General features: G+C 39.4%; 1 protein-coding gene across 2 annotated transcripts in view; it reads right to left on the reverse strand.

Moving 5' to 3' along the window:
• Positions 1–25,300, reverse strand: part of LOC125765400 (adenylate cyclase type 6) — an 87,493-nt gene that overhangs the window by 10,676 nt on the left and 51,517 nt on the right. For both annotated transcript variants that reach the window (XM_049430462.1, XM_049430461.1), the window contains 4 exons: positions 24,345–24,441; positions 17,411–17,550; positions 3,705–3,888; positions 2,036–2,489 (listed from right to left, as the gene is read on the reverse strand). In XM_049430462.1, coding sequence (XP_049286419.1) covers positions 2,036–2,489; positions 3,705–3,888; positions 17,411–17,550; positions 24,345–24,441 — 875 coding nt within the window. The remainder of the gene's footprint in view (positions 1–2,035; positions 2,490–3,704; positions 3,889–17,410; positions 17,551–24,344; positions 24,442–25,300) is intronic.

A 25,300-nucleotide genomic window follows, 5' to 3' on the forward strand; every position in this document is an offset into this window, starting at 1 on the left:
TTGGCCTGTAATGAAACACGAACTAAGAAAAACAGGCAAAACAACCAAAACGATTGCACAAGAAAGATCCGCGCATTTATCTGTACACCAACGTTATATTTAAAAAAATATAACGTTTACACTATAATTAAATATAATTGATTTTGACGTCGAAAATTGAAAATTGGGTTAGTGTTCGGATTCGAACAGAGCTTTATCCAGCTATGCTTGTTTTAACATAAAAATCCCCAACATATCCAGACAAAAAACTCTAACGCTGTATGTTAGTGTAAGAAAAAAATAGAAGAAAAAGCTTCTTTTGCCATGGGTTGAATGGTTAAAAGATAAATAATCGTGAGTAATTAACTAATTAATATAATCATGTATAAATATGTAGTTTTTTTTAAAGAAAATTCTTGATATTAATATTGCCTTGATAAGGCAACATACAAGAAAGAAATGTCTTGTGACTATTGTAACCATCAGCACAAGCGGTCCTCGCAATACGACAGAAGCTGAAATAATCAGTTAAGAATAATTTTAATTTTACTATTTCAGCATAAGGAACATTTTTGTAAAATGCCTTGTAAAAATGGAACAAACTTCAGCCCAAATTAAGCTGTACTGTACGATGGAAAGCCGTCATACGAATAAATAAATTAAATTTAGAAACATATTTTAAAATAGTACCATTGTGGCTTTGTTGCCCAAAAAAAAAATTTTTTAATAAAAAAAAAAGAATGAAGTCTACCCACACAAATTCACTATACTCGTAAGCTTTATACTTTTTAAACCATTCCATATTAATCCGGCTTTCGTGTTGTTTTGATCAACAAATTCAATTTTTTTTCTGCTTTCTTCACCATTCATAGCTTACGGCCGTTATATTTTTTTTCGTTCCAACTTACAGGATTTAGCTTCAAACCACCCAGTCAACAAAGCACTGATTATCTGGCTGAACCGAACGGTCGAACATGGTACGGTCACTGCATCACTTTCGGGTGCTGATGAAAAGAAAAGATCCCGTGGCGACCAACTTGTGAAAATTTCTTGCACCCTCATTCAACTGTTAATGGGAAATTGATGGGCTTCCCGTTAACCACACGCATACACAAAACTGGTGGAAAAAAGGGCTTTCGGTGGGTTAAAGTAAAAATCAGATCCGCTACTAAAGCTCTTATCGCAATTGCGCTAAAAAAAGAAGAAAAAAACAAAATAGAAAAAAAAGCTTCATGGCTTTATTTATCTTTCCTTTGGCACTTAAAATCGTACGGCACAATCGTATTTTCACATTAAAGCCAATTTCGGTAGCAATTTCTTCGTTTCGCTTCCCAAATACCTTTTTTCCAAATCACCCCTTTCCAAAAATGGTGACAAATGAAATGTTTTCTGGAAGCAAACGTGAGCTTTGCCATTTAAGCTCGTTTGTGAAAGCAATGACGGTTCTTTCCTACACGTGCCTGACGACTGTAAAGTGAATCCAACCCGCTTATGGTGGGCAGGCTTCACGGTAGTAGCGCATGGCGTAGTAAGTCAAATTCATGTTTCGTCGAAAATGGTTGTTGGGTAGCATTTGGGTTTCCGTTTCCACCAAGGCCCACTGACTGGTACCCATCACTACCACCTGGTTCCCGGGTAGGGACCGAAATTCAATTTGCACATCAGTTTAGAGAGCAATTGATTGCTAAGCCCATTGAGTACAAAGAACGTGGATGAACATTTATGTTATAATCGGCATAGAATTACTATCTTTTGTTGAGAGCTTTGTGGAATTGAAAATACTATTTTATTTCATCCCGATTAAAGTGATATCACATGTTGCTCTTTTATGTTGCGTTGCCTTTGAACCGATGAATCTATTTGGATATTATTTTAATAAGCTGTAAATGTTGAAGCTTTAGAAGAATTTTCTCTTATTTCTGTTGTACCTCATAACATAACGGTAAATCTATTTTTTTAGGGCTCTTTATGCTAAATAATTTGATTTATGTACAGATATTTATCCCAACTAGCATCCATCGTCCTTTTTTTGCCCAAAGCTCACTGGCTTACTCACCTATGATTTGCATGTCCTCGAGTCCATCGTCTGTCCCTTGCTGCTCTTCGCCCACTTCGAAGCGAATCTTCTTCACCAGCAACAGGTACCACGACGACAGTGTCCGATACCGAATCGGCCCATCGTTTTCTCGTTCTTCGCAAACCCCCAGCGGTTTCTGCCTGTCCGGATTGACTCGTGTCTTGTGCAGCAACTGTCCACTCGTCAACCAGTTCCCTGAAAGGTCCCCCATCGGTACCACCTGGGTCGTCCTTTTCATCGTTACTATGGTAGCTACTCTTGCTTTCCGCAATGTTTTCCTCGCCTGGCCGTTGGTTCGGTTCGTTCGTTACGCTCCGTTCTTCGTACGTCCGATCCGGTGGAACCACCTCTTCGGATCTGTTTCTTTCGAGTGGATCTTCGTAGCTACCATTGCCGAATGCAATCGCCGCCAACGTAGTGCCGTTGATGGGATCTGGAAAAGGTGAAGGAAGAAAGGTGGACGAAAAGGGTCGGTATAAATCGATTGCCGGAAGTAAAATGGACACAGACCAGGCTTGTCACATGGTGGGCATTCGGTTCAGTGCTTCGTTTGAGCGTTCGGAGAAGATTAGCTAAACGGAAGTTAATGCAGAGCATTATTTGATATCTGGCTGTTGCAAAAACCGATACGCTAAGGATTCGGTTTGTCCCTTAATGGAACTGATACGTTGTTATGTTGGATGTTTTGTATTGCTAGGGAGTGGAAAGTTGAGAATTTATTTGTGTTCGTGAAGCGTAGTGGAAAATAATATTATTTATTGCTCTTGCTTTAAGCTAAAAAAATCCCCAAATGGAAACATTGTTTGCTGTCTATAATTACACGATTTGCAAAACTCCTACAGAAATAACTCATGAAATTAAATTATAATTATTACACCTACTTTCAACTTAAATTTATGATCCTCACTTGTCTATGTATATACTGGGAGCAAATAGCAGATTGGTGGTGAAAATTGTTTTGCATTTAACTACTGAAGTAGAAGTAAAAAACAAAACAATACCATGATGTTATAGTTTTTGTTGAAACGAATGAGTTTCCGAGATTGTTTAATTATTTTGCTAATTATGATGAAGTTAATTATGTGTAACTATCGCATACCATCACCATTACATCCATACCATCAACTAAAATAGGAACGAGGAAATAACCCTGCCCTAACACGTCATCAAACGTCAAGGCCATAATGTTCTGTCCGTTTGTTTTTGCACTCAGTTAATCCTTCCATTAATGTGTCATGGTTGTATGAGGCTCACAGCTGTACTCCGTAAGCTGCACTGTTGCACGTCATCCATGTGTCCACTCGCTGTACTTAGCGTTATGAATTATGTTGACCGTACACTCTACGAACGAGAAAAATGCTTTCCAATCGGATCAAAACGCTCCATCAAACCATATACACTATTAGTGGGCAAGGTTTTACTGCAAACGCAACACAAACTGTGGGCAGTAGCTTTCCTGGATAGGAAATAGACTAAAACACAACCACTCCCGGTACTCGTCCATGTGTGACAAATCCGATCCCACATTGCCACATGGTTCTATTGTGTGATAGCTAACCATTGCATGCATCTTCCGTCCATTTTGCGTCTCCCATTGCTACAACCACGCCAGTCCGATTCTGACCAAGCTGCAGAGCATTATCCTTACCTTGACCGATGTGTACACCGTCCAGTGGTGACTCGTAGCAGCTTTCCAGCGACTGTTGCAGGATGAACGTAAACACTAGATGTATTAGCGCTAAGATAAATATTAATCCTAACAGAAGCCACACGATGTGTACCGCATTGCTTTGATTCATCCGCAGAAAGTACCGCTGGTACAGCATTTCCACCTAAGAAGTAGAGAACCGAGAATGGAGAAGTAACGTAAGTAAAACAGAAAGCACACCGTTATTTAGCTGAAGGAAAACATCACTAAGCAAAATCTCATTAGTTGTCGCCATTAGGGCAGGACGGACATTCCACCCCAGAACGTCCGGAAGATATTGGGCGAGCCTCATCGTTGGGCGTATATTAGAAACGTTAACTACGAGCGGTTTGAGTTGGCTCAGCTCAGCACGATGTGTGCGATGCGATTCTATCCCGACTAATGGTGACGGCAGATTACTGCCTGCAAACTTCCTTCCATTGGACGCAATGTCGATAGTTTACTGTGAGGACGAAAGTGCACAAATAGCCGCCCGGGTGTCTTGTGGGATGTGACCACTAGCGACAACTAGTGGGAAACACGCGGGACGGATTGTGATTGTGTTGATTATTACAAGCTCTTTGCTTGATCACTTAAGGAAGTGATTGAACACTGATTGCAGACTGTCCGGTGGGACCTGTTGGCGATTGACTAGCTCAAGGAGAGGCAAAGAAAAAATAACTGGAGAATAATTTCCATTGGGAGGAAAATTTTATGATTGAAATGTGATTGTTGGAGAAGTGAAATGCATGGGATTTTTTTCAAAAGTGTAATAAACTGCAAAGTTGTGCCGTAATAAACCGTTGAATATTAAAAACTTGTTTTAATGCGAGTCTTGTTAATAGCATTTAACTTTTTTTTGAAAATATAAAAAAATCAACTGTAATTTTTTTTTATTCAATTATTCTCAACTCGCAGTAAAAATCTTTCACATAACCCAAAAAAGGCCCAAAAAAGCAACGTTTTACTTTCATCATTTTAATTAATATTACATTGAACATCTCCAAACTAAGCTCGTCTGTAAAGCGAATTACTTCCCCTGATGACTTTGAAATGTGCAAACATTTCAGGTGCTTATTTTCCAGAAATTTTTAACGAGTTGATTGTTCCAACGAGAAAAGTTGTCGAATTCCTAGAAAACTTTCCAGTAAATTGCTCGCTTGAAAATCGGTTCAATTTGTAGCAAGAACAAATTCAACCTCTTTAATGTTTATGAAAGTGGCACGAGCTTCATGACGTCATTAATGCTGCTGCTAACCGAACCGATGGTAGGAAAAGATTACTGATACGGAAGTGGTTATTAATTACCCACTGCAAAAACCATTGTCTTTCTGTTCTATTGAAATTATACATTGATGATTTGAATAGACAATGCTGAACCTTCTACATGGACCGTCAAAAGACAGTTCGAGCTCTGGATTAGTCCATGGACAACCATTCAATTTGTCAATCATGTTTGATTTGATCTGCATGTAAAAACCATGAATAGTCTTATTTCAAGAATCGCTAAATTATATTTTAATAGAATTTCAACCTCCACAGGGGTGAACTTTCATTACAGCTCAATGTACTCCTATACATCGCACATCCCTTAAAATAAAGGATCCTTCCGTTTCGGAAGAGTCTCTCCTTTGTAACGGTTCCGCTTGCGTTACGGAGTTTGAGTGGTGAATAGATAATCAATAGTGGTTATTGTTATTGGACGCTCATTTGTCGGGCCAAGCGGCTCATGTCACAGCCTGTCTTCTGCTGCATATTCTTTCGTCTCGTCTGCACCAAGTCTAATACACATTTCTGTTTGTCAGTGATTTCTTAACCCACGCCACTGAGACTGGTGTGGTACGAGATGGTGAATGTAATGAGTGGGTTTGGAATGTTAGATGAAGAAACAACGCTACCAACATAATTAAATCAAATTAACTTCTATTTTCTTGCAGTCGGAAAATATTTGACGCTTAAGATAGGTACTACACATCAAGCAGAGAGTTTGTTTGAAGTCTATATTTGCAGAACAAACGGTTTCTTACCGTTACGGAACAACCGGAGGAAGTGAGAATTTACTTCTCATTATGAATTGTTTTAAAGGCAAAAAAAGACTTCTCGAATTTGTTTTTGCAATTAAATAACAATTAAATAATTTTGAGAATGGATTAAGGTTTAATTTTTCGTTAGTAACTGAGCAAAAAGCTACAAACAAATCAAATTTAAGATTAAGCAGTACGATCAGGTCTTGCTAGAAGTTAAAAATTGAAGAATTTGGATTAGGTTTATTTTTTTCAACCAAAGGATTTTTTTATTAATAATTTTAATTGTTTAACAAATATTAGCACACAGGCCAAGAAATAATTTACATTTTCTGTATTAAATTGAATAAATTTTACATGCTAGTATTGGGTTTTTTTATTAACTCATCATTTCAACTTATTTACCATTAAAGAAACATATTGAATCATTTACAAATAATTTATACTTTAATATCAAAGCATAAACAATGAATTTAAAAGTTAGAAAGTAAGAATCTTACAAATGCTTGTTGTAATTAACAACGCAGAATACAAAAATATGATAACTGTATAGTTGCGGTACAATAGTTTAAAAATTATAATGTAGTTAAACGGCCATTATTTTTTTATAGTAACAGTCAAAATTATCAATACGACTAGGCCGTTCCTTATGAATAAAAAAAATCAGTCAAAATTGATAGATAGATGATAATGATAGATAACATTATGTTCTATAATTTCTATAATGTGGTGTATGTGATAAATGGTGTCGTTATTGGAAGGTTCTTGGGCCTCCCATCTCTGGCTTGATGACCTTGATGCAAGCTAGGCACGGAGGTACGGGCCGGATGGGATTTGACACCCGATTCTGTCGTGTGGAACCGGCGCCGTTTATCACATTTACCATTGGCCAGACAAAATTACAATGTCTGAAATCTGATATAAATATGGCATATAAAAATCATTTTGCATAGGTGACTGTACGGCCATATTGTATGGAAAATACTGAAACCCATTAAAAAACCCATTAAAAAAACTAGTAGCAATTAAAGCTCCTTTAAGCACTATATTACCAGCATGGTTCACCTGACAAGGTTAACTGTAACTGTAGCAAACATCTGATGCAGGTGCACCAAAAAAGACGAGTTGCTCGTCAAAGACTTAAGATTCTGACCGCTGCCAGCGTTATCCCTAGCGTTAGGGTTTTCAAATTTCCATCGAGAGTATGACGGTGTAAGCAAAGTACACATTCCCCACCAACATTGGTAAAGACTTGAGCACGCGGATAAATTTACCCGTTCCGCCAACACAACTCACAAGTACTTTGCACACTTTCTTAGCTAACCGTCTTTTGCTTGCATTTACCTTTAATCCATCCCCTTGGCAGATTAAAACGCGGCAAAACTTCTCCCAAACCGTGGTACCGTGGAAAACTTTCGTTTGAGCTAAGTTTTGCCACCAACAAACAAACGGTGGTTTGTGTGATTTGTTGCGTCCAGTGGCTGTGAAGCCTTTCTTGACTTGTTTGCCTTTGTGCAAATGTGTATACAAAATGTACCGTCCAGCTTGCAGTGATATATAGAAGGTACTTTGAATGAAGCAGAGGAAAAAGAACGACCAAAAATTTGTGATTTTACTCATAATGGAGTGCCTACAAACACTGCAAAAAAGGGAACGTGTTTTCATAAAGGGGTTGATGCAAAAAGGGGGTTGTTTGTTTCATTATTAAACCAATGGGTTGTTGGGATCGTTTGACGAAAAATAATATTATTTTTACAACCATTTCCAGCAAAAGTGCGTTGGCGTTGACTTTGTTCGGCTTTGTTTAGTTGCGAATTTTTGGTAGCAAAAACAAAAAAGGAAAGGGTACAACTAATCAAAATCCCTAAAAGCCACTGTCAGATGGCATTCCCATCCATGAAGATGCATTAAAAATGGATGAAACCGGTAGAATACAAACCCTCCCCCCGAAAACATGCCAGACATATGCCCGACGGCACTGACTGGAGCGTCAAGAATGATCGGTCATTTTGATGAAATATTTTTAAAATACATCGTCAGAATAGTGTGCCTGCCGAAAGTTGATGAAGGGAAAACAGTGAACAAATAATATGTTTGCTTTTCATCCAACTAACTATGGGTTTCGGTCAAAGTTAACCTTTTGCGGATATTACCCCATCCATGGATCCAATTTTGTAACAGAATGCGAGTAGGTGGACAATACCAATAAAACAATAAATCGCCTTTTTTGTGAGTGTGTTAAGAATCCTTCCTTTCTTGTCTAGAACCATACGAACACAAAAGGAACGCTATTATATAGCTATTTTAACAAAACCCACAGCACAGTGGAATGTTGTGCCTTGTGCACTTGTTGCTCGTTTTGCGGACATTTTCATCTCGCACAAAATTTTCCACATGAAATTGGGTCAACAGATTTGCCTACCAGCATGTTGTGCCAACCGCTACCTACCGCTACCATCTTCTCTTAAACATTTTTCACCAGACGGAAGGCTTCCAAGTGAACCACCCTTCCGGGAATTGTTTCACGGGCCGGGCTGATGAAACAGTACATCCCCCCTTTTGTCAATAATTTATTACAACGAAACAGTGATTTTGAGTGATCCCGACATCGGTCAGCAATGATGTGCTACGGGAATGGTTTTGAAGCATAACTTTGAAGGCATGCGCACATTTTCGGCCAAAGTAGTGGCATGAGAAGAGGTGAGCCAAGGGGGGGATAGCCACTAGAGGAAAAGGGGTGTTTCGGGTGGAATTTGATTTCGTTTTTCGTCGCCCGCTTTTTTAAATGTTAAATAATGTTCTGTGCATTTAAAAATCCACCATTTTGGTATAACATTTTCGTAACATAAAAACTTATTTGGTTAAAAAATAGCTCCAAAACGATGTATTAGTTTTTCGCTCAGTTTTAGTGATATTCCTCAACAGTTCCTTAATTATGCAGCAAATTCCTAATTCATTAGCGCAACACAAAACATAAGCATGGAAGTAAATTGAATTGCATCGATGAATAATTAAACACAGCTGATTCGAGTGCAAATCCAAGTGTCACTGATTCACAGCGTCATTGCAGTTGTGTTTGTGTTTGTGTTTTTGTGTATCGGTATATCCCCTGCCGAGCTTGGTTTAGAGCAACAGGCAACTTCATTAACGTAAGGTAACAGTCGTAAGAAAAGGACAGGATCAATTTTCACCGATTGATGCCGCTTGCTTTGCTTGCTTACTTAAGCTTGTCCGTTAATGAACCACCGGCAATGATGATTACATTGCCCACGGTACGAAACGTGCCAACCAGTTTCGATGGGTCGTCATTAAGGGCAGAGCACAGGCCTTCCATGCCACCATGCACTGCTTTGCAAATGACCTTTTTGTCGTGTAGCCATCGTCGTGCATTTGTCGCGCATAGTGTAGTGATGAAGGAAATTTGCCATAATTATTTTCCACCTTTTCTTTTCCAGCTGTTGATACGCGATGGAGACGATGGAGACGCCTGGTAGGTTTCGGCCTGTTGAAGCGCAAACGATGGAGACGCCTGGTAGGTTTCGGCCGACAATAATTGTGCGTAGAAGCTGACAGCAGATAATTGAAGGTAACAAGTGTTTGCTGGCGAATAATAGTTCCAGGTAAATAATGGTTACTTCCTTTGTGTTTGGATTATGATTCTCTAGGTTCATGGTTTATTGGTGCTGTAATTATACATAGTTACCAGTTAATTTGCAAAGTGCTAAGGGTTTTTTTTCAAAAACACAAATTAATTATAATTGTTGTAAGCAGTTGTGATTTTACTTTGATTTTCTATCTCTATTTTTATACTCATTTTTTTCTTTTTTCTTCCAAAACGAATACAAACAACGTCATGACGAAAGTACTATTTATTATCACTTTTCCTCTCAACACTGCAGATAAGTATCCATCCACCATCTCAGGTATAACATCACCAAAGTACAGCTTATTTCGTTATCCACTTGAAATAATGCTCCACAACAGCTCCTTCAGCGCGAAAGCGGCACAAACAATAGACAAGTGGTGCAATCCGGACTACACCCGACCACCGCCACCCGGCAAACCATTACAAATACAACCCAATTTTATGATGTGACAAAGAGACGGTAACGACGTCATACCAACGAACGGACGGACGGGCGAACGAAATTCTTCCACGAAAAGTACGCAGCGTCAACGAGGAAAAAAAAACATTAAGACATCGTGCCCGGACCGAACTCAACCAGTAAGATTGTTAGGTCCACTAGTCTCCAACGTTTCCGGGTTCGGTTCTGGCCAACCCCAACCACACGGAGTTTCGTCGATTTTCCCAGCAATCACTTGGGCGCAAAAATAACGAGCGTCAATTTACTTCCCACCCTGCGACATGAAAAAAAACATCCCTCCCGTCGACGGGGTACGGAAACCCCGGGCAAAACCCCGGTGCTGTTTTGTATGTTTTCGTTGGCCGTGAGTTGTGTGTTTTTTTACTTTTCTTTTTGTTTGGTTAGTTCTTCTTCTACTTCGTTCTGCTATTTTCTTACAGTATAATGTAAGGCAAGAAGGTCTTCTGCCAGTGCATGACAGAAATTCTGCACCCAAGGGATATTTTCGGCCACGGTACGCAAACTTGCACGGTGAAAGGATGAGTTTTTTTCTCGCCAGGAAAAGGTTGTCAAACTTTCCTCTGCTGCTCTGACTAACAAAATGGAAAATGATAAAAATAAGTCTCCAACGGAATGTGCTAGCCAAACGGGACGTGGACCGATTTTGGGGACGTTCTAGGCTGGGTGTAAAATATTCGCAAGTAAAGGACGAATAGAAGAACGAGAAGATGGCAGCGAGAGAAAAAAAGCAACACGTTATCCAATGTAAGATGCTCCTGTTGCGTACTTTTTCCGTATCGTATTTTTCATCCAGTCCGGGTGGTTTTTTTTTATCGTCGTTACTTTCACTTTTCCAAAACCAACCATTGCAATGTACGAGTGTGGCTTTTTTATCATGTGGTTTAAGCTGATACCATCCAATTTACATCTTTGGCTGGTAAAACGAGACATTAGGGGGAAATAAACATGTAAAAAATATTGTGCGGGAAATGAAATTCTTTACAAGAACAAAGACACATTGTGTATTGCATTTTCATTTCGTTAAACCGTTTGTACGTGGGATTTTTTGTTCTTGCTGTATGTTATTTATTCTTGAAGAGCGGCCATGGCTTATTGCTTTGGGATGTTAACTTGAGAAGAAAAAATATCAGCTCCATTATTTTACAAACAACAAGTTATATTTATTAAAGTAAATAAATTTAGATAATAATTGAAGTTGTACTTTTATCTTTTGTTTACTGAATTATTACAGCCCTTCAATTAATTAGGAAACAGCCACCATAATTCCTACTGCTGATGCAACAATTGCAGAAGCATCACAACATTAATCCGAAATAGCATCTTATTATTCAACGTCCGTTCCGCAGAGCCAAGCTCATTACATGGCAACAGCACGGAATAAATCAAGGTGCTTATATGGTGCAGGTGTGTATAACCACACGAACCACCATTTCAGCAAAACGCAACTGACCGATTGTACAACCGCTTGCAAGCATCTCACGATCTTAGCTTGCACATAAATTATCAAACCCATTCCGTGGGAATGCTTCCACGTCCGAAGCTACAGAGGACCGGTTGGAGATAGTTGAAGGGTAATGAATTATTTCGAAGCTCTAATTCGTACCATAATTCATCCTTTCAGATGATGATGTTTTCGGTGTGAAAGAGCTAAACCAATCAAAGCACGAAATCATATCGGTCACGTTAGTAAGGTACAGTTTATTACATATTTCAAGCCATTTCACGTTCTTTAATCTCCGCTTGTATGCCATTTCAATGACACTGTCAAATACACTATTTACTGCTAACCGATTGAGGGAATAGTTTAACTACAAGTGAGTTAAATTAGCGCAAGAAAGTAAACTGCCTGCGATACACGGTAGTAATAATAACTACAAAATGGGTAAAATAACGCAAAACCCAACCAAGCTGTTGATAAACTTTCCAAACTCAATTCACGCCCGCTGCACGATGAATGCAATTAGCAGTTACACAGCTTTGCATAATGGGAGCACTTTTCACTTCGTTACTTGTACTGATGTGCCATTCTGCATCCATCGTCGATTGAACACGGTGTGGATGAAGCATGGTGCCAGCTACGGTGCTGACGGTGACGTTACTAATGGGTAAGTATATTAAAAACTTTTAACGAAAGTTTACTGCTTCAAACTGTAGACGGTAGTGAGTGCGACCACGGGGTGCATACTTTTCTGCACCATGCAACAAATCGCATCGAAAGGAAAAGATGTCGAATGCGGAAAGTCTAGTGGTCATCTGTTCTTGGATATCTTCGTTTTGTTTGCAGCTGTTCCAGTGAGGATTTACCTACATTTACTGTTTCCTTTTATCCGTTAGTACAAGAGATTTCAAATAACCTTTTTAAATAACAAATGTTAACCTATTAATTTTTTTTTGGGTTTTGGAATATTATGTTAAAAAAAACTTATTTGACGCATTGTATTATTGTAATTTTTAACAATATTTACTCAATATAGAAAATTACTCATTGACCCAATGAGGACACTAAACAAAATCTCGATGAGAAGGGATAATCGGCGTTCCCCTGTATTTATCAATAAAAAATTATGTCTCTATTATCCGTCATATTTGCTTATCCAGCCTGGGTTGAATCACGATGAGCACGGATAATCGGCTTTAAGTTATATTTGTCAAGCTTTTTCATTTGTTTTTTGTCTGTTTAAAATACAAACAATTTTAAAACCGTTGACTTGTTAAAATTGTTCTACATTTAGTCATTTATATCAAACTCGACCACAAGTAATATCCTTTCAAATTTAAATTGTTGTATACTTTGTGTTAGTTCTTTCACATCATTTTGATTGTGTATTTGTTTTTCATAAAAATATTTCTAAACCAAAATTTGAGCATTGCTTTTTATTATAAAATTTCAAAGAAATCAAATTTCAAAGAACAAAGAAATTTTCTTTGTGCCTCAAAGTACATATCTCCCGAGGAAACAAATTTATATATTTATATTAAAATATTTAATTAGTAGTAGACAAACATTATTTAACAATGAAACGCAGTCATTTCTGCAATCACCAGATATGAAACCGATCCTTCTAAGAATGTTTGTGCGTTGTATCACATGAAACGACCAACTAAAATAATTAAAAATGGCAGTAAGCCCAGAGAGGTTAAAGTTTTTTTTTTAAATTTTATTTTGAGTATGTCAGCACTGCGCAACAAATATTCACATGCAGAAATGCAATCAAACATGCAAGTGTAGTCGCAGTATATGAAAAAAAAATGGAATCCATGTGCGAAACAACAAAAACCAAGCTCCCGGTTGCGCATTTAATTTGATGTTTGTACAAACTCGAGATGCAGCTTTGAAAGGACAAATGTAGAAAAGAGCGACAGGATACGCATACGCATCTCCGTAAAAAAGTCACTACGAACCTAAGGGCCTTATACCATTGTGCCGTAAAGATGCCTCATACAGAAGAAGCGATTCAGCAACGGAATGAATGCAACATCGCACAATGGCAGGCACGAAGTGCACTTGCACGATGTGGCATTTCCGTGCAGTGGCATGGCTCTGAAGCATCTGAAGACAAGCATCAGGGCTGCGGAATAAAATCTCAACATAATCTCGCACAGCTACACCAGTCAGTGCCGGGGTGCAGTCGAGTGTTATTGCCCGTAGAAAAACTATCCTCTCGAATGGGACAGCTGCATTGCCCCGGGGGCAGGATGCTGCGTTCAATGTTCATGTGGTATGTGCTTCATGATGTGTTATCTTGCCTCGTTTGCAACTCACACCAGTGGGCGAATCAGTAACGTCATAAATACTACACACGAGCTTTGCTGCTTTCACGCTGCTGTTACGATGGTTGAACATTTTTTTCCCTGGATGGTAATATTGAAATTGAAAAAAGTAACGATGTTCGTAATAGGCACAAAGGGATACAATGAAACATGTTTCCAACCGTATTGCATATGGATCGAAAGTGTTTTCCCTTCGGACTTGATCGTTTGATTGAAAGGGAAGATTATTGAATAATTTTCACGCACAAAATGCCAGCGAATTTCTTAGTTGTGTGGTAGAAATATAAACAAAATTTTCCTGTTGGAGAGCAAAAAAAAAAAAAATAACAAAAGCTCATGTATTTCCCTTCTTGATTTCTTTGAAGGATTTCTTTGAAAACGATGTAATTGGCAGTTCCATTCACTTTCACTTACATTCATGTTAATGGAAATGGAAGAATATTTCCACTTCTATAGGGAATTGAAGTAAATAAACGTGTCAATAATATTATGGAACTTTAACGGAATATTGGTCATATCCGGCATGGAGAAGACTTCCCAAAAACCTAACCAAACATAACTGACGTTAACAGGAAATTTATAAAATGAAATAATTGTATTATTTTTTTCTTTTGATTTTCAGTACCAAGAGTTCCGAGGAGGCCCGACGACAGAACCGGGTATCAGATCCCATCAAGACCAAAGATTTAATAAGTCTTGATAAATATAAAAAATATAAAAAATGTTCTTCGTGTTGAATTTAACAATTAACAAATATCTTCAATAAAACAAGCTAGAACACAAAATTTTGATCTAAAATTTGATTAAGAGGAAATAATTAATTATTCATTTTGCTATCCTTAATTGAAATTCATTTCACAGCTTCGCCGTATACCTTCCGAACGATGGACCTATGCAAAAATGTATGATTTTTTCCCAGCAGATTGGCAGATAAACCACTGGTTTCCTCTTTTTCTTCATTCAAGTTTATTTGCATCGAGATCCTGGAAGCGATTTTATGCAAACATAATTTCAAATGGACCGTTGGGCACTGTTCTGCGGAGGTACTTGACTAACTCATAATTAACATTTCCTTTTATTGGTGGTTTTGTTTGATGCTATCCAAAACACAAATCTTCATGTTCATCCTCCAAAAGCGACCAATTTGAATAGTCATACCGAAAAGCTTAAAGCATAAATGGTGTGTCTATTGGACGGTATGTGTACTGCGTGAAATGTTATGCATCATTAGAATGTGCAACTTTGTACGGCAAAAAAGTAAACGATGTGGTCACGATGGTTTCCGAAAGCTGATGATAAAATATGGCATCCTTTAACGAAGACTTACAAGAGGAAGCAAAAAAAATTCCCCTTTTGTTGCCACCCAACCATCCCAAGCGGGTCGTAGTGATTAGCTTGTGTCGAAAGCTTTCCACAGCTTCCTCCTAGCAGACCACCGTCGGACACATTCAAGGGAGAGTTGTGGGCAGGTGCTATACAAGGGAACATCATATCACAAAGAAAGTGTGCCTGCTTTCTTCTCTCTCTCTCTCTCTGCCGGTATGGTTAAATTCAATCAGTTTTCTTCTCGTTGATGACAAGGATCCAAATATTCTTGCGACCGGAATGTCATACACCATTGTCCTCGGTGCTAAGGGGATTCCCATCAATGTCATGACAAATTCACCGAACAGCAGCGAACCCGGATGGTGCTAGTAGCGGTGATAATAGAGTGATGTAAAAATTTGCCCACCAACAGCTTTCCACACAATGTGGCGATAGTGTGTTTCCATACAGTTTCTTCGATGTAATCGGCAAGCAAAAAACCCAAGTGTTCCGTGGTCTTGTCGAGTGTCTTACCATCTAGATTGAAGTGCACTGCGGTGCATACGATCACTGGAGTCCATGTGTCTCGTTGCATTTGAATCTGTGGCCTGTTATTTGTGCACAAATTTTATATGCAAGAAAGTCGGAATCATCTTCTCCAGCAGGCCAATCCCAGTTCCCGGGGCATTTCATGGCGATACCCGCCACTGGAATTGGTTTACTTGGGTGGCTTCAATGGCTTACGTTTTTAGTACGCTCATGTTGAGTAGAGTTCAGAAACCTGGTAACGGAATGTAACTGAAAGCTTGAAGCTCCGTAGCTCAGACAAAGCAGAGTATTCCATTTGGCGTCCGTAGCTTACATCCTTCGCTAGAAAGAAGGGCTTGAATGTCAGATGCAAAAGCTCATACAATTGTGCTGGGTGCCTTCCGGAAACACTGCTGCATCCAGTTTTTCCTTGGCCACGTTTTTAACATGCTTATATCCATCGCACTGTTGGTTCCATTGACTTATTCCATCGTATAAATCGCCCTGCATTGAACGATACCGAGCGGACCTAATTCCGGGCGAAATGGAAAACTGGTTCCCGTTAAATTAAAGTGAAGAATATTTTTTTATTTTGTTCATCACATTCATCACAAAATGGTCCACGGTCACAGAGTGCACCGATGGTATTGAAACGTGGTCACAGTGAAGCAATAAAGCAAAACGCAGGTGCGAAAGTGTATAAGATTTGATATGCAGCATAAACAGGAAGACGGCACGTTATTTATGTTCGGTCCAATTTCAGTTTTATTTATACGCCATCGTTTGCCTTCGTATCGGGTCGCTGCTACTCGCTGCACCACCGAGAATTCATTTTGCAGTTGCGAATAAAATATTCAAAACAAATACAATTACTCAAACAAAACTGTTCGAATGAATAAACACGAATGGAGCTATTCGTGCACTCAAACAAAAAGTAGTGAAAATCAAACCAGTTCCTGTGATTACGATCGGAAGTATCCGAGGGCTGTTAAATGCAACTTCGGCAAATGCAAAAACACACACAATCAGTAAACTTCACTGTTTGCTTGCAAATGTTTCTGCAATATATATTCAACTAGCCCCGCTAGATTTGCCGCTGGGATGCCGCTATTACATCGCAATGTCCAAGCAAACAAACATAAATGCCAGCAAATGGGTACGTGTATTCGCCAACATCCTCCCGATTGCCCTCGAATGGTGGAAAGGAAAACTTTTTCCCCCGTGCAGAAACCATCAGAGAATTTTCTTGTCGAGAAATTTCTTTCCCAAACGGTGTATAAAATGGAATTAAACTTACACAAGACTCCGAGTGTACGACCGGGTGGATGCAAAACCCGGTACATCGCTCGGAACCGGCTACTCGTAAAAATGTGTCACGAGCACAAGATTCTTGTCCCTGTTTTACCTTCCGATTGCAAAAACCCGTAGTAGATTAAATGTAATTTCAGCATCTTGAAGTAAAAACCGGGTAAGGAAGGCAAAAGAAAAACGAAGGCAAACGTGCAAAACGGAAAATCTTATCGCATTATCCTCGCACCACACTCACAAGCGTCCCATTTTCTGGCCAGGAGACGTTTAGGGAAAGCAGGTAAAACGGTAAACGGTGCAGCAGTTCGTCCCCGTGTTATTGCAATTTGACTAGCCTAAGCCAGTTCTAGAGGGACAGTCAGTTTCGCGAGTCTAACTTTGATGAGAAGATTACGTGAACCGTTATTTAGCGATGTTGACGCTGTGTGGCACCTCTGCTTGTTTGGCTCGGTAGCATCGAGAGATTCTGGTAAGCTTATACATTTTGTTCACCATCCGCAACAACCGTAAACGATAGAAAAGCACAGAACGGGGGGACGGGAAGCAATATGCGGTTGGTCGTGGCCGAACACGATGGATAGCATTTTGTTGTGTTTTATTTCTCTCATTGCCTTCTGTTACCTACCTGGACATTTTTAAACTTGTGCGAACAGATGACTCCGTTGAACAAACATTTGACCGTGTTCCAGCAGCGGGATGTATCGAACACACCTTCGGTTGTGTTATTGATGTTTATGTTGTTCAGCGGTTCAAGCTCTTCCTGGGCTGTTTTTGGGTGGAAAGGAAAAAAAGAGGAAAAACACGTGTAAACTGTAATAAATTGATATGCATTTTCAAACGACTTCTAACTCAGCATTGTGAAGTGTGAGTATTAAAAATCTGTATTGTTTTTTTATTATTTTATGTTGTTTAAATTTTAAATAGTTAATTAAAATTATTTAGACATTGGAAATGTACGAATTAAGAAAAAAAAACAAATTTGACAATGTTACCAGTTAATTTGTCAGTCAACTCTTTGCGGATGTCTGTTAAAATTTGAATATTCTTTAAAAAGGAGTAAAGCAGTACAAGTCGTGCTGGTCTGATATAGTCGATTTGGTATTAATAATCTAATCTCAAATCTTGAGAAAGTCTAAAGAGTCAAATAGTAATCTTGTTCTGATCGCTCAATAACAGCCTGACAAAATCGAAAAGGCTAGTAAATAAAATCTAAAGGTGAAGATTAACACTAGAACTACCAAGCGTTTTAAGCGTTTATCGGTCGTGGTTAATTTTTAAACAATTTCGAAGATTTGGAGTACATTTTATTGACTATCGTTAGGATCGCTTAATATAAAAAAATAATGTGATGAAAATGAAGCGTTCCAGTCAAAATGACTGGTCCGATAGTTCTAGTATTAAGAACAAAATGATCTCCTGGATGTGAAACCAATCGTCCCAATAGTGAAAAATATCTTGGTAAAGGTTAACTTTGCTATGCGGAAGAGTCAACCGAAGTCGGTGAGCGGTAGATGATAGCCAGAATTAGCAACAGAAGGTTCAAGTGAAAAATTTCTTCTCGATTAGTTAAGGATAATGTTTTTCCGAAGATCTCCAATCCTTCTAATGCCACTCAGATGTGTAGGACAGCACGTTTTTGCGAAAACCGTAAACAGAGGATCAAATTCAACAATTTCCTAGCAATACGGACTGACAGTTGATTACCGCAGCTACGGAAATGCTAAAATAAATGCTTTAATTCGTAGATTGTATGGCATTTGCTGAGTTTCTGGCCAGCCTTTGAAAGACCGATCGTTAGACCGAAAACTTATTTTTCTCGGAGATTTGTTTAGCGCATCCACTAGGATTTTTATCGGCATTGAAAATAAATACCTTTTTTGAGTAAGTAAGTGACTGAAACGCTTCATTATCATCGAATTAATTTTTGTACTTAAATTGTTTTAAGCAGTTTATATATTACATATTACTTTTAATTATCTATGATAAAGTACACACTATAGCAAAACCTATAAATATAGTCCAGCTCTTCGAAATTGTTCATAAAATAAGCAACAATAAAAAGCGCTTAAAACGATTGATAGTTCTAGTGTTAAATTAATTGAACAAAATGTAATGTTAGAAAGAAAAAATCCCACTCTAGTTGTAACACGAACATTGCTTCAAATCTTCACCTGCCGGTTCGCCTGAACTACTAACGATGTTCCGTCTAATTGTTCGGGACCGTTTGTGAGATGAGCGCTTAATCGCTCTCCAATCGGGTGTCGGACCCGAATCATTTAACGTTCGACCTCAGCTGATCTCAAACCCTCCCAATTAGAGTAATTGGCATTTAATTGCCGTGTAAACCTGGCTAATGTGGTTTTCTTTTCAAACAGATGCAAACCGAACGAAGATCAAGTTCCCATTTTGCCGCAATCAACTACACACTCTGGTGAATACGAAACGCAAAACTACACATACACACGTTCATTCCGTTTTCTTTCTCTCCTTCTCCCTCTCTCTCTCTCTCTCTCTTTCTCTCTAGTTGGTTATAACTGCTAATTACAGATCGGATGGTTGGCAACCCATGGACACGTGAAGTTCCGACACCGGATCCGAAATTGTAATTGAATCGCACGAAACAGAACTACTGACTACGGGGTAGTACGTTCCGGTTAGTTTAATTGTCATGAATGGAGTGTCGGAACGTCCCCATGACTCCTCCATTAAATTGTTAATTCCCGCGCCCTGAAATCATTGTTAATACCGTTAAAGTGTTTGTAAGTGATGGCAGCAATGCAAATATTCTTATCCAAATAGTAAGGGCATACATTATCGACCCCAAAATCCTGCATTGAGTGCCCCACCAGGCGTTTATCATCAACAGGTGTTTGCGGTTCGGGCACTCAAGCGCGTGAGTACCGAAACCGTGCCGGAAGGGAAACCTTCGGTTCAGTGCGCTTTGCTGCGGACCTCTTAAGTACTGCTTACTGCCGCCTTAACAATCAGTAATCGCACCCTTAAGCTATTCAGCATCGATTTTACTGTTCGCGAAATGGAAAACTCTTTGCATTTCTGGAGCCTTTCCACGAATATTCGACAAAACGATTTTTTCTCGTACGTTTCCCAGCTGTAGCAGAGCATCGGGACGGAAGCGTCGAAGAGCTCTAGAAAAAAACATTCCCTGTTGGAGATGAAATTTTTTTCGAAATGGCACAAAGCGAAAATAATTTTTTTGTGGAACAATATTCATCTCAATCTGGAAAGGATTGTAGATAGGTTGGGTTTTATATGGACAAGTTTAAGCTTTCTTGAAGTTAAACACTTCCAGCAGAATAACAAATAACTATTAATTTGATGCATACAAATCAAAGCTCCAATACACAGAGTAACGACTTATATTAAAACGATTAATGTCTCATAAATTCCTACCAACTATTATTCTTCGTATCGATTTGAAAACACTCTTCAGCAAATATCAACCATATATTATCGAAATCTCCTGCCTTCTACTATAACATTTACACACGTAAAACTGATGACCACAACTGCTTCAAATAACCCTTCAAGCAACGTTGAAGTTAATCGGAAGCACTCGTACAGACATCATTTATTGAAGCATCTTTCTCCTGTGGCTGTGGTCTTATGAGCATGGTCATGGTATAGGCTCACAAGACCAAGCGTTCTGCTTAGGAGCCTTTCATTCCATTCCGAGTAGTACAGCGAAACAGTAGCATCGAAGAGAAATTAGACGCCCGAGGGCGTTTGGAACGTACATAAACATCATATTTCATAACTGCAGCCCTACGCTTCCTTTGCTGGGAGGCTTATCATGGGGTTGGACCGCCTTCAGGCCCGCCATGGACCGGAGATCGGTATGAGTCTTAAAGAGATTTCCAACATTCATGCGGTTTTGTGCAGAATGTTTCATGTAGATCCATTCAGCATAACAAAGGCCTTTCGATGGTTACGTACCTAATAGCAACAAGGAATCGTTTAGAACCGAACTATATCATGCGAGGATAATGCCACCCGTACCCGTACCTAGGCAAGTACATTCTTCGTGAGTTAAATGATGGTCCATTAGGTAACGCCATTCCCACGGCGTATACGGTAATGGATGGATTTTAGAATACCCCTCAGGTAAAGGATTTTGACGTCTACTCCATCGAAACGATTACAGTGCCCTCCCCCTCCCCGAGTGCCATCCATTCATAAACACAACGGCCGGAACGGGATGCGTTGTTATCCGATAAACGTTCGAATTATTTTGTGCCCCATACCTGTAGGGTAATGTGCCGTTTAGAGCTATTTCGGATCATATGATTATGATGGCAGTATTTGGAAATAAGTTTGCCCGTAAACTCTTGTTATTTTCCCTGCACGTGCCGGTCATGCTGGAAATTGATAAAAACAAGTTTTACAAACTCAATTATGTTGTGTGATGATTGTTATACCATGGTACATGGGAACAGGTCATGTGCCTCCCCCCGGGGGGAAGGTAAAGAGTTACATCGCCAACAGTGATAAAGAGCTTTCATTATCGTTGTAAGGATAAGCTTTTAGCAACAACTGTCAAGTGAAAGAAAGGAAAGTTGGACCAAACTTTACCCACTGAACCATACACCGATCGACGATGAGGGTCGTCAATATTGCGATGCTGGACATTTTTTTTATTTCGTGTAAAGTTTTCTTGGTTGATGGTTTTTTTTTTCTTTTTCGTCCCAAAAGGGAACCGTTTTGTCATATGTTGTGATAAAGAGCTTGAAAGTTGTTAATCATCGCCACATGGTTAGGCGGAAAGTTTGTTTTCCTTTCTTTGTATAATGCGTCTTCTGGACATGCAGCAATCTACGTTTTTATATTTATATTTTCTACTTTTTTTGAGGAAAATACGACTAGGTACCCGAAAAACTAAAAGAGTTAAACTCGTTGTCACGTCAAGGAAACATAAAGTCGTTAAGAAATAATTTCTAAATGTTCATGCATAAAAGCAAATTGTTGAAAAACTTAAACTCCAACAGCATACTTTAGAAAACATTTATACAATCTTTCCCCAATGCAAAAACGAATCGCTTACCAAACGGAATGGAATAACATATCAAACTGATTAAGGTATAAAAGGTGTCTGATTTCCATACAGTTCATTCACGGTAAACGGACCAGTTCCACCAATTTCCACCGGATTGCAAAAACCATTGACACATGACAGTTCCATTTGGCATGCGAAATGCGGTTCGGTTCTGCCGTAGTGGACGCAGCGGGAGTGTACAGGGAACAAAACAAAGGCAAACACGGCCATGATTACATTTGCTTGTGCTGTTTGCCTCCCGGGCAAGCATCGTGTCTGTTTGCGAAATGCGATTCCTTTGTGTCGAGGCAAGGGCAATACAACCGAAAAAGAATACCATCCCATTGTTGGGAAAGTTGGTTGCTAGTTACTTCAAAGTAACGAGATCTTTATGTTGCACCTCCTGTGCTATCTTTGCCAACTTTCTTTCCACGTGTACGGAGCTAGGGGGCAAATGGGAACGAAGGGAAAAACGAAACAAACCCAAGTGTGTTTGATGCATTCGAAGAACTGCTTGAATCGTTAATGGTTCGAAATAAAGCATCTAGCAATTCGATTCAAACACAGCATCTATTCTCGATGGTATCATCGGTTCTATCGTACCGGTGTTACCGATCTTCAATAGCAAATTGGTTTCGCTTCGAGTCCGAGCGAAGAGGTGAATTCAATTACCCCCCCAAAAACTTTCCCACAGTGGAGCTTCGGTACAGTTGGAGGTCGACACGTGTTGCATGACAAACATGACACCGAACAAACCGTCATCCTAATGACCTGCTGAGGACACACAGCACACGACAAGAATGTGGAACATTCGGGAACAGAATCGGTTTGTTCTGTTTCCCACGGACACAAATACGACAAAGCTTTGTTGTTTTCTTGTTTAGCTGACCAAAAGAATTCGTATTATACAAAAAAAACGGAACGATTTAACCCAATGCTGAAAGTTACGCGACCTTCCACATATCGCACGACGTTGGGGAAAAGTTGCGAACAATTTAATAATGTATCACCCCCACACCGTGTGTCATGCATTGCAAATTGAGCAAACATTTTGTCTTGTACTATCTCGATGCTACTCGAGTTAGCAACAACTGAACAAGGATGTATAACAAAGGGTAACAATTTGTCTACATCGTTGCGTTTTTAACCTCACTTTCTTAACGGAAGAAGTGCTGAATATTCATGCGGCAACATCAGTTCAATAAATACATTTTATCGTTATACACTGGACAAAAGCATATCATTTTTGAAAAGAGAAGAAAGAGAGAGAGAGAGAGAGAGAGAGAGAGAGAAATATCTAACCCTTAACCAAACCCTTACTAAAAAGGTTCAAACAGGCAAATATTAAACGAACTTCCGGGTAAAAAGTAAATCTCCGTATCAAAAGCAGTACCGTTTGATGGCTTTTGAGCCAAGGCGTTGACTTGAGCGATAAAGCGTACGGTGACGGCAAAAAAAGTGGTGTTAACAACTTTCAACCTATCAAAAAGCGTAAGGCAGGCTGTCTGTTGGAAAAGCAATTTTAGAGGGAAAATAAAAGGTGGCCAAAACGGAACAACCTTCATCCTTTTCACCTTTAGACGTTAAATCTCCCGCCGTGCGCAAGGCACGAATTTACTATTTATGAATACTTAACATCGCACGATGTGTGTATGTGTGCATGGATGTGTATGTATGGTTGTTGATAGTTTAATCTCGATTTACATATCATCACCCCTGTTGAGGTTCACTGTGGCAAAGCAATGCCGAGTTTCAAAGCTAAACTGATTTAAAACTAGCAAACTACAAAAATCAGTTGCTAATTGCAGTCAGCCAGAGCTTACCTCTGGCAGAGACTACAAACCTTTGCCCACCGTTCCAGCCCGTACTAGCTGGTTTATTATTAATTAATGTAATATGAATTTTTAATTAATGCTACAGCACGAACCGAAGCAGAAGAGTATGCATGATGACTAGCAGGGCACGTTCGTGTACCTGCCCTACGTAATGATGTGGGCTAGTGTGTACTCTTCAACAACCTACCGGTTGCTTCTCTTTTCCTTGGAAACTGGGATAAAAATGAAACCAGAGATATCTACATTCAGGCGCGTTGAACTTGGCGATATGTCCTTCGGGAGATCCTGTTCCACCCACTTCAAGCCACTCGATGACTAGGAGTGCTTTTGGTTTCGTGGAAAAATGATGTTGAAATTATTATCCTTCCAAGCGATAATTCCATCGCATTCAATTAGGCTACAGCTATGATTAATACAATTTGATAATGATTTCCCGGGCGAGCAGTATCGTGCCCAGGGAATCGTGTTCGAACGCAGACCGGGCAAAATAAAAACAACGAAAAGTAATGTCTTAACGAACCTCAAGCTCTTTTTTTCTCTTTCTTGGGCTCCCACGGGAACACGGTAGACCGTCGACGAAAGGTCCAAAACATACCGATATCTCTTCATTCTGCACAGGAAAGTGCAACCCAATAGCGTGATTAAATGATTCTGAAAAATCCATCAGTACCTACCTGCTCCACTGTATATCTGGAAGCTTTTCTTCCGTATCGATGGCGTACCGGAGTAGTTGGAGGTGGTATCGTCCAGGTTGAACGCTGTCACGCCGGCCTGTGAAAGTAGAGCAGCAGCAGCAACAAAAATACGTTACGTTAGTGTATCGTTTGGGGAGAAACAACAAAAACAAGCTTAAATTGTCTGTTTAATAAATTTTCAAGGAAAACCAAATTACACCATTGCCTGTTGTCTCAGTGGAAAACCACCGAAAACGAGCGCCCCCGGGGAAAAATAAGAATAGAAGAAACCAGTCTTTTTTTTATGAGCGCTCCGTGCCGAAAATGAGTCCGATGCCCAACACTAACTAATCCCCACCAACTCATCCAGCGTTTGGATAATAAACATTTTGCTTAAGCTTCCACTGCAGCGATTTCCAAGACTGACGAAGACATCGTTAAATGTTTCATAAATCAAGCAACAACAACAACAACAAAAAACGGTAATTCAGCAAACCAAATTGAGTTGGCGAATAATTTCCAGCACCGGTCAGTATGTCCTCGGCGCAATGATCTCCGCTGACCTTGACCGATGCGTAAGGAAGCGTCACCGTCGGTTTGGATCGTTAATATTTTTTGGTGATGAGGTCTCATTTTTATGGTGCTCCAATGAGAAACGTTTATATTTGGAGGATTTATCTTGCGTTGTGTAGCACTGTGCTAACTTTGTGAAATTAATCGATAATTTAGTTAAAAATAACACCATCTTTCTTTAGCATCTTCGAAGAGTACGTTCTAAGCATAATACTGTCAATCCAATAAAGAATTCAGCTCATCACGGGCATGTCATTTAGAGTTGAGCCGACGTAAATTAGCAAATAACAGTTTGCAATTTGAGAATTCGTTTATTAGATTGCTTAAAAGGAACATTCTTATAATGAGCCCATTTTTATCACTCTCCGCATTATCTGATTTTT

The sequence above is a fragment of the Anopheles funestus genome, chromosome 2RL (assembly GCF_943734845.2).
Source record: "Anopheles funestus chromosome 2RL, idAnoFuneDA-416_04, whole genome shotgun sequence".
NCBI classification, from domain to species: domain Eukaryota; kingdom Metazoa; phylum Arthropoda; class Insecta; order Diptera; family Culicidae; genus Anopheles; species Anopheles funestus.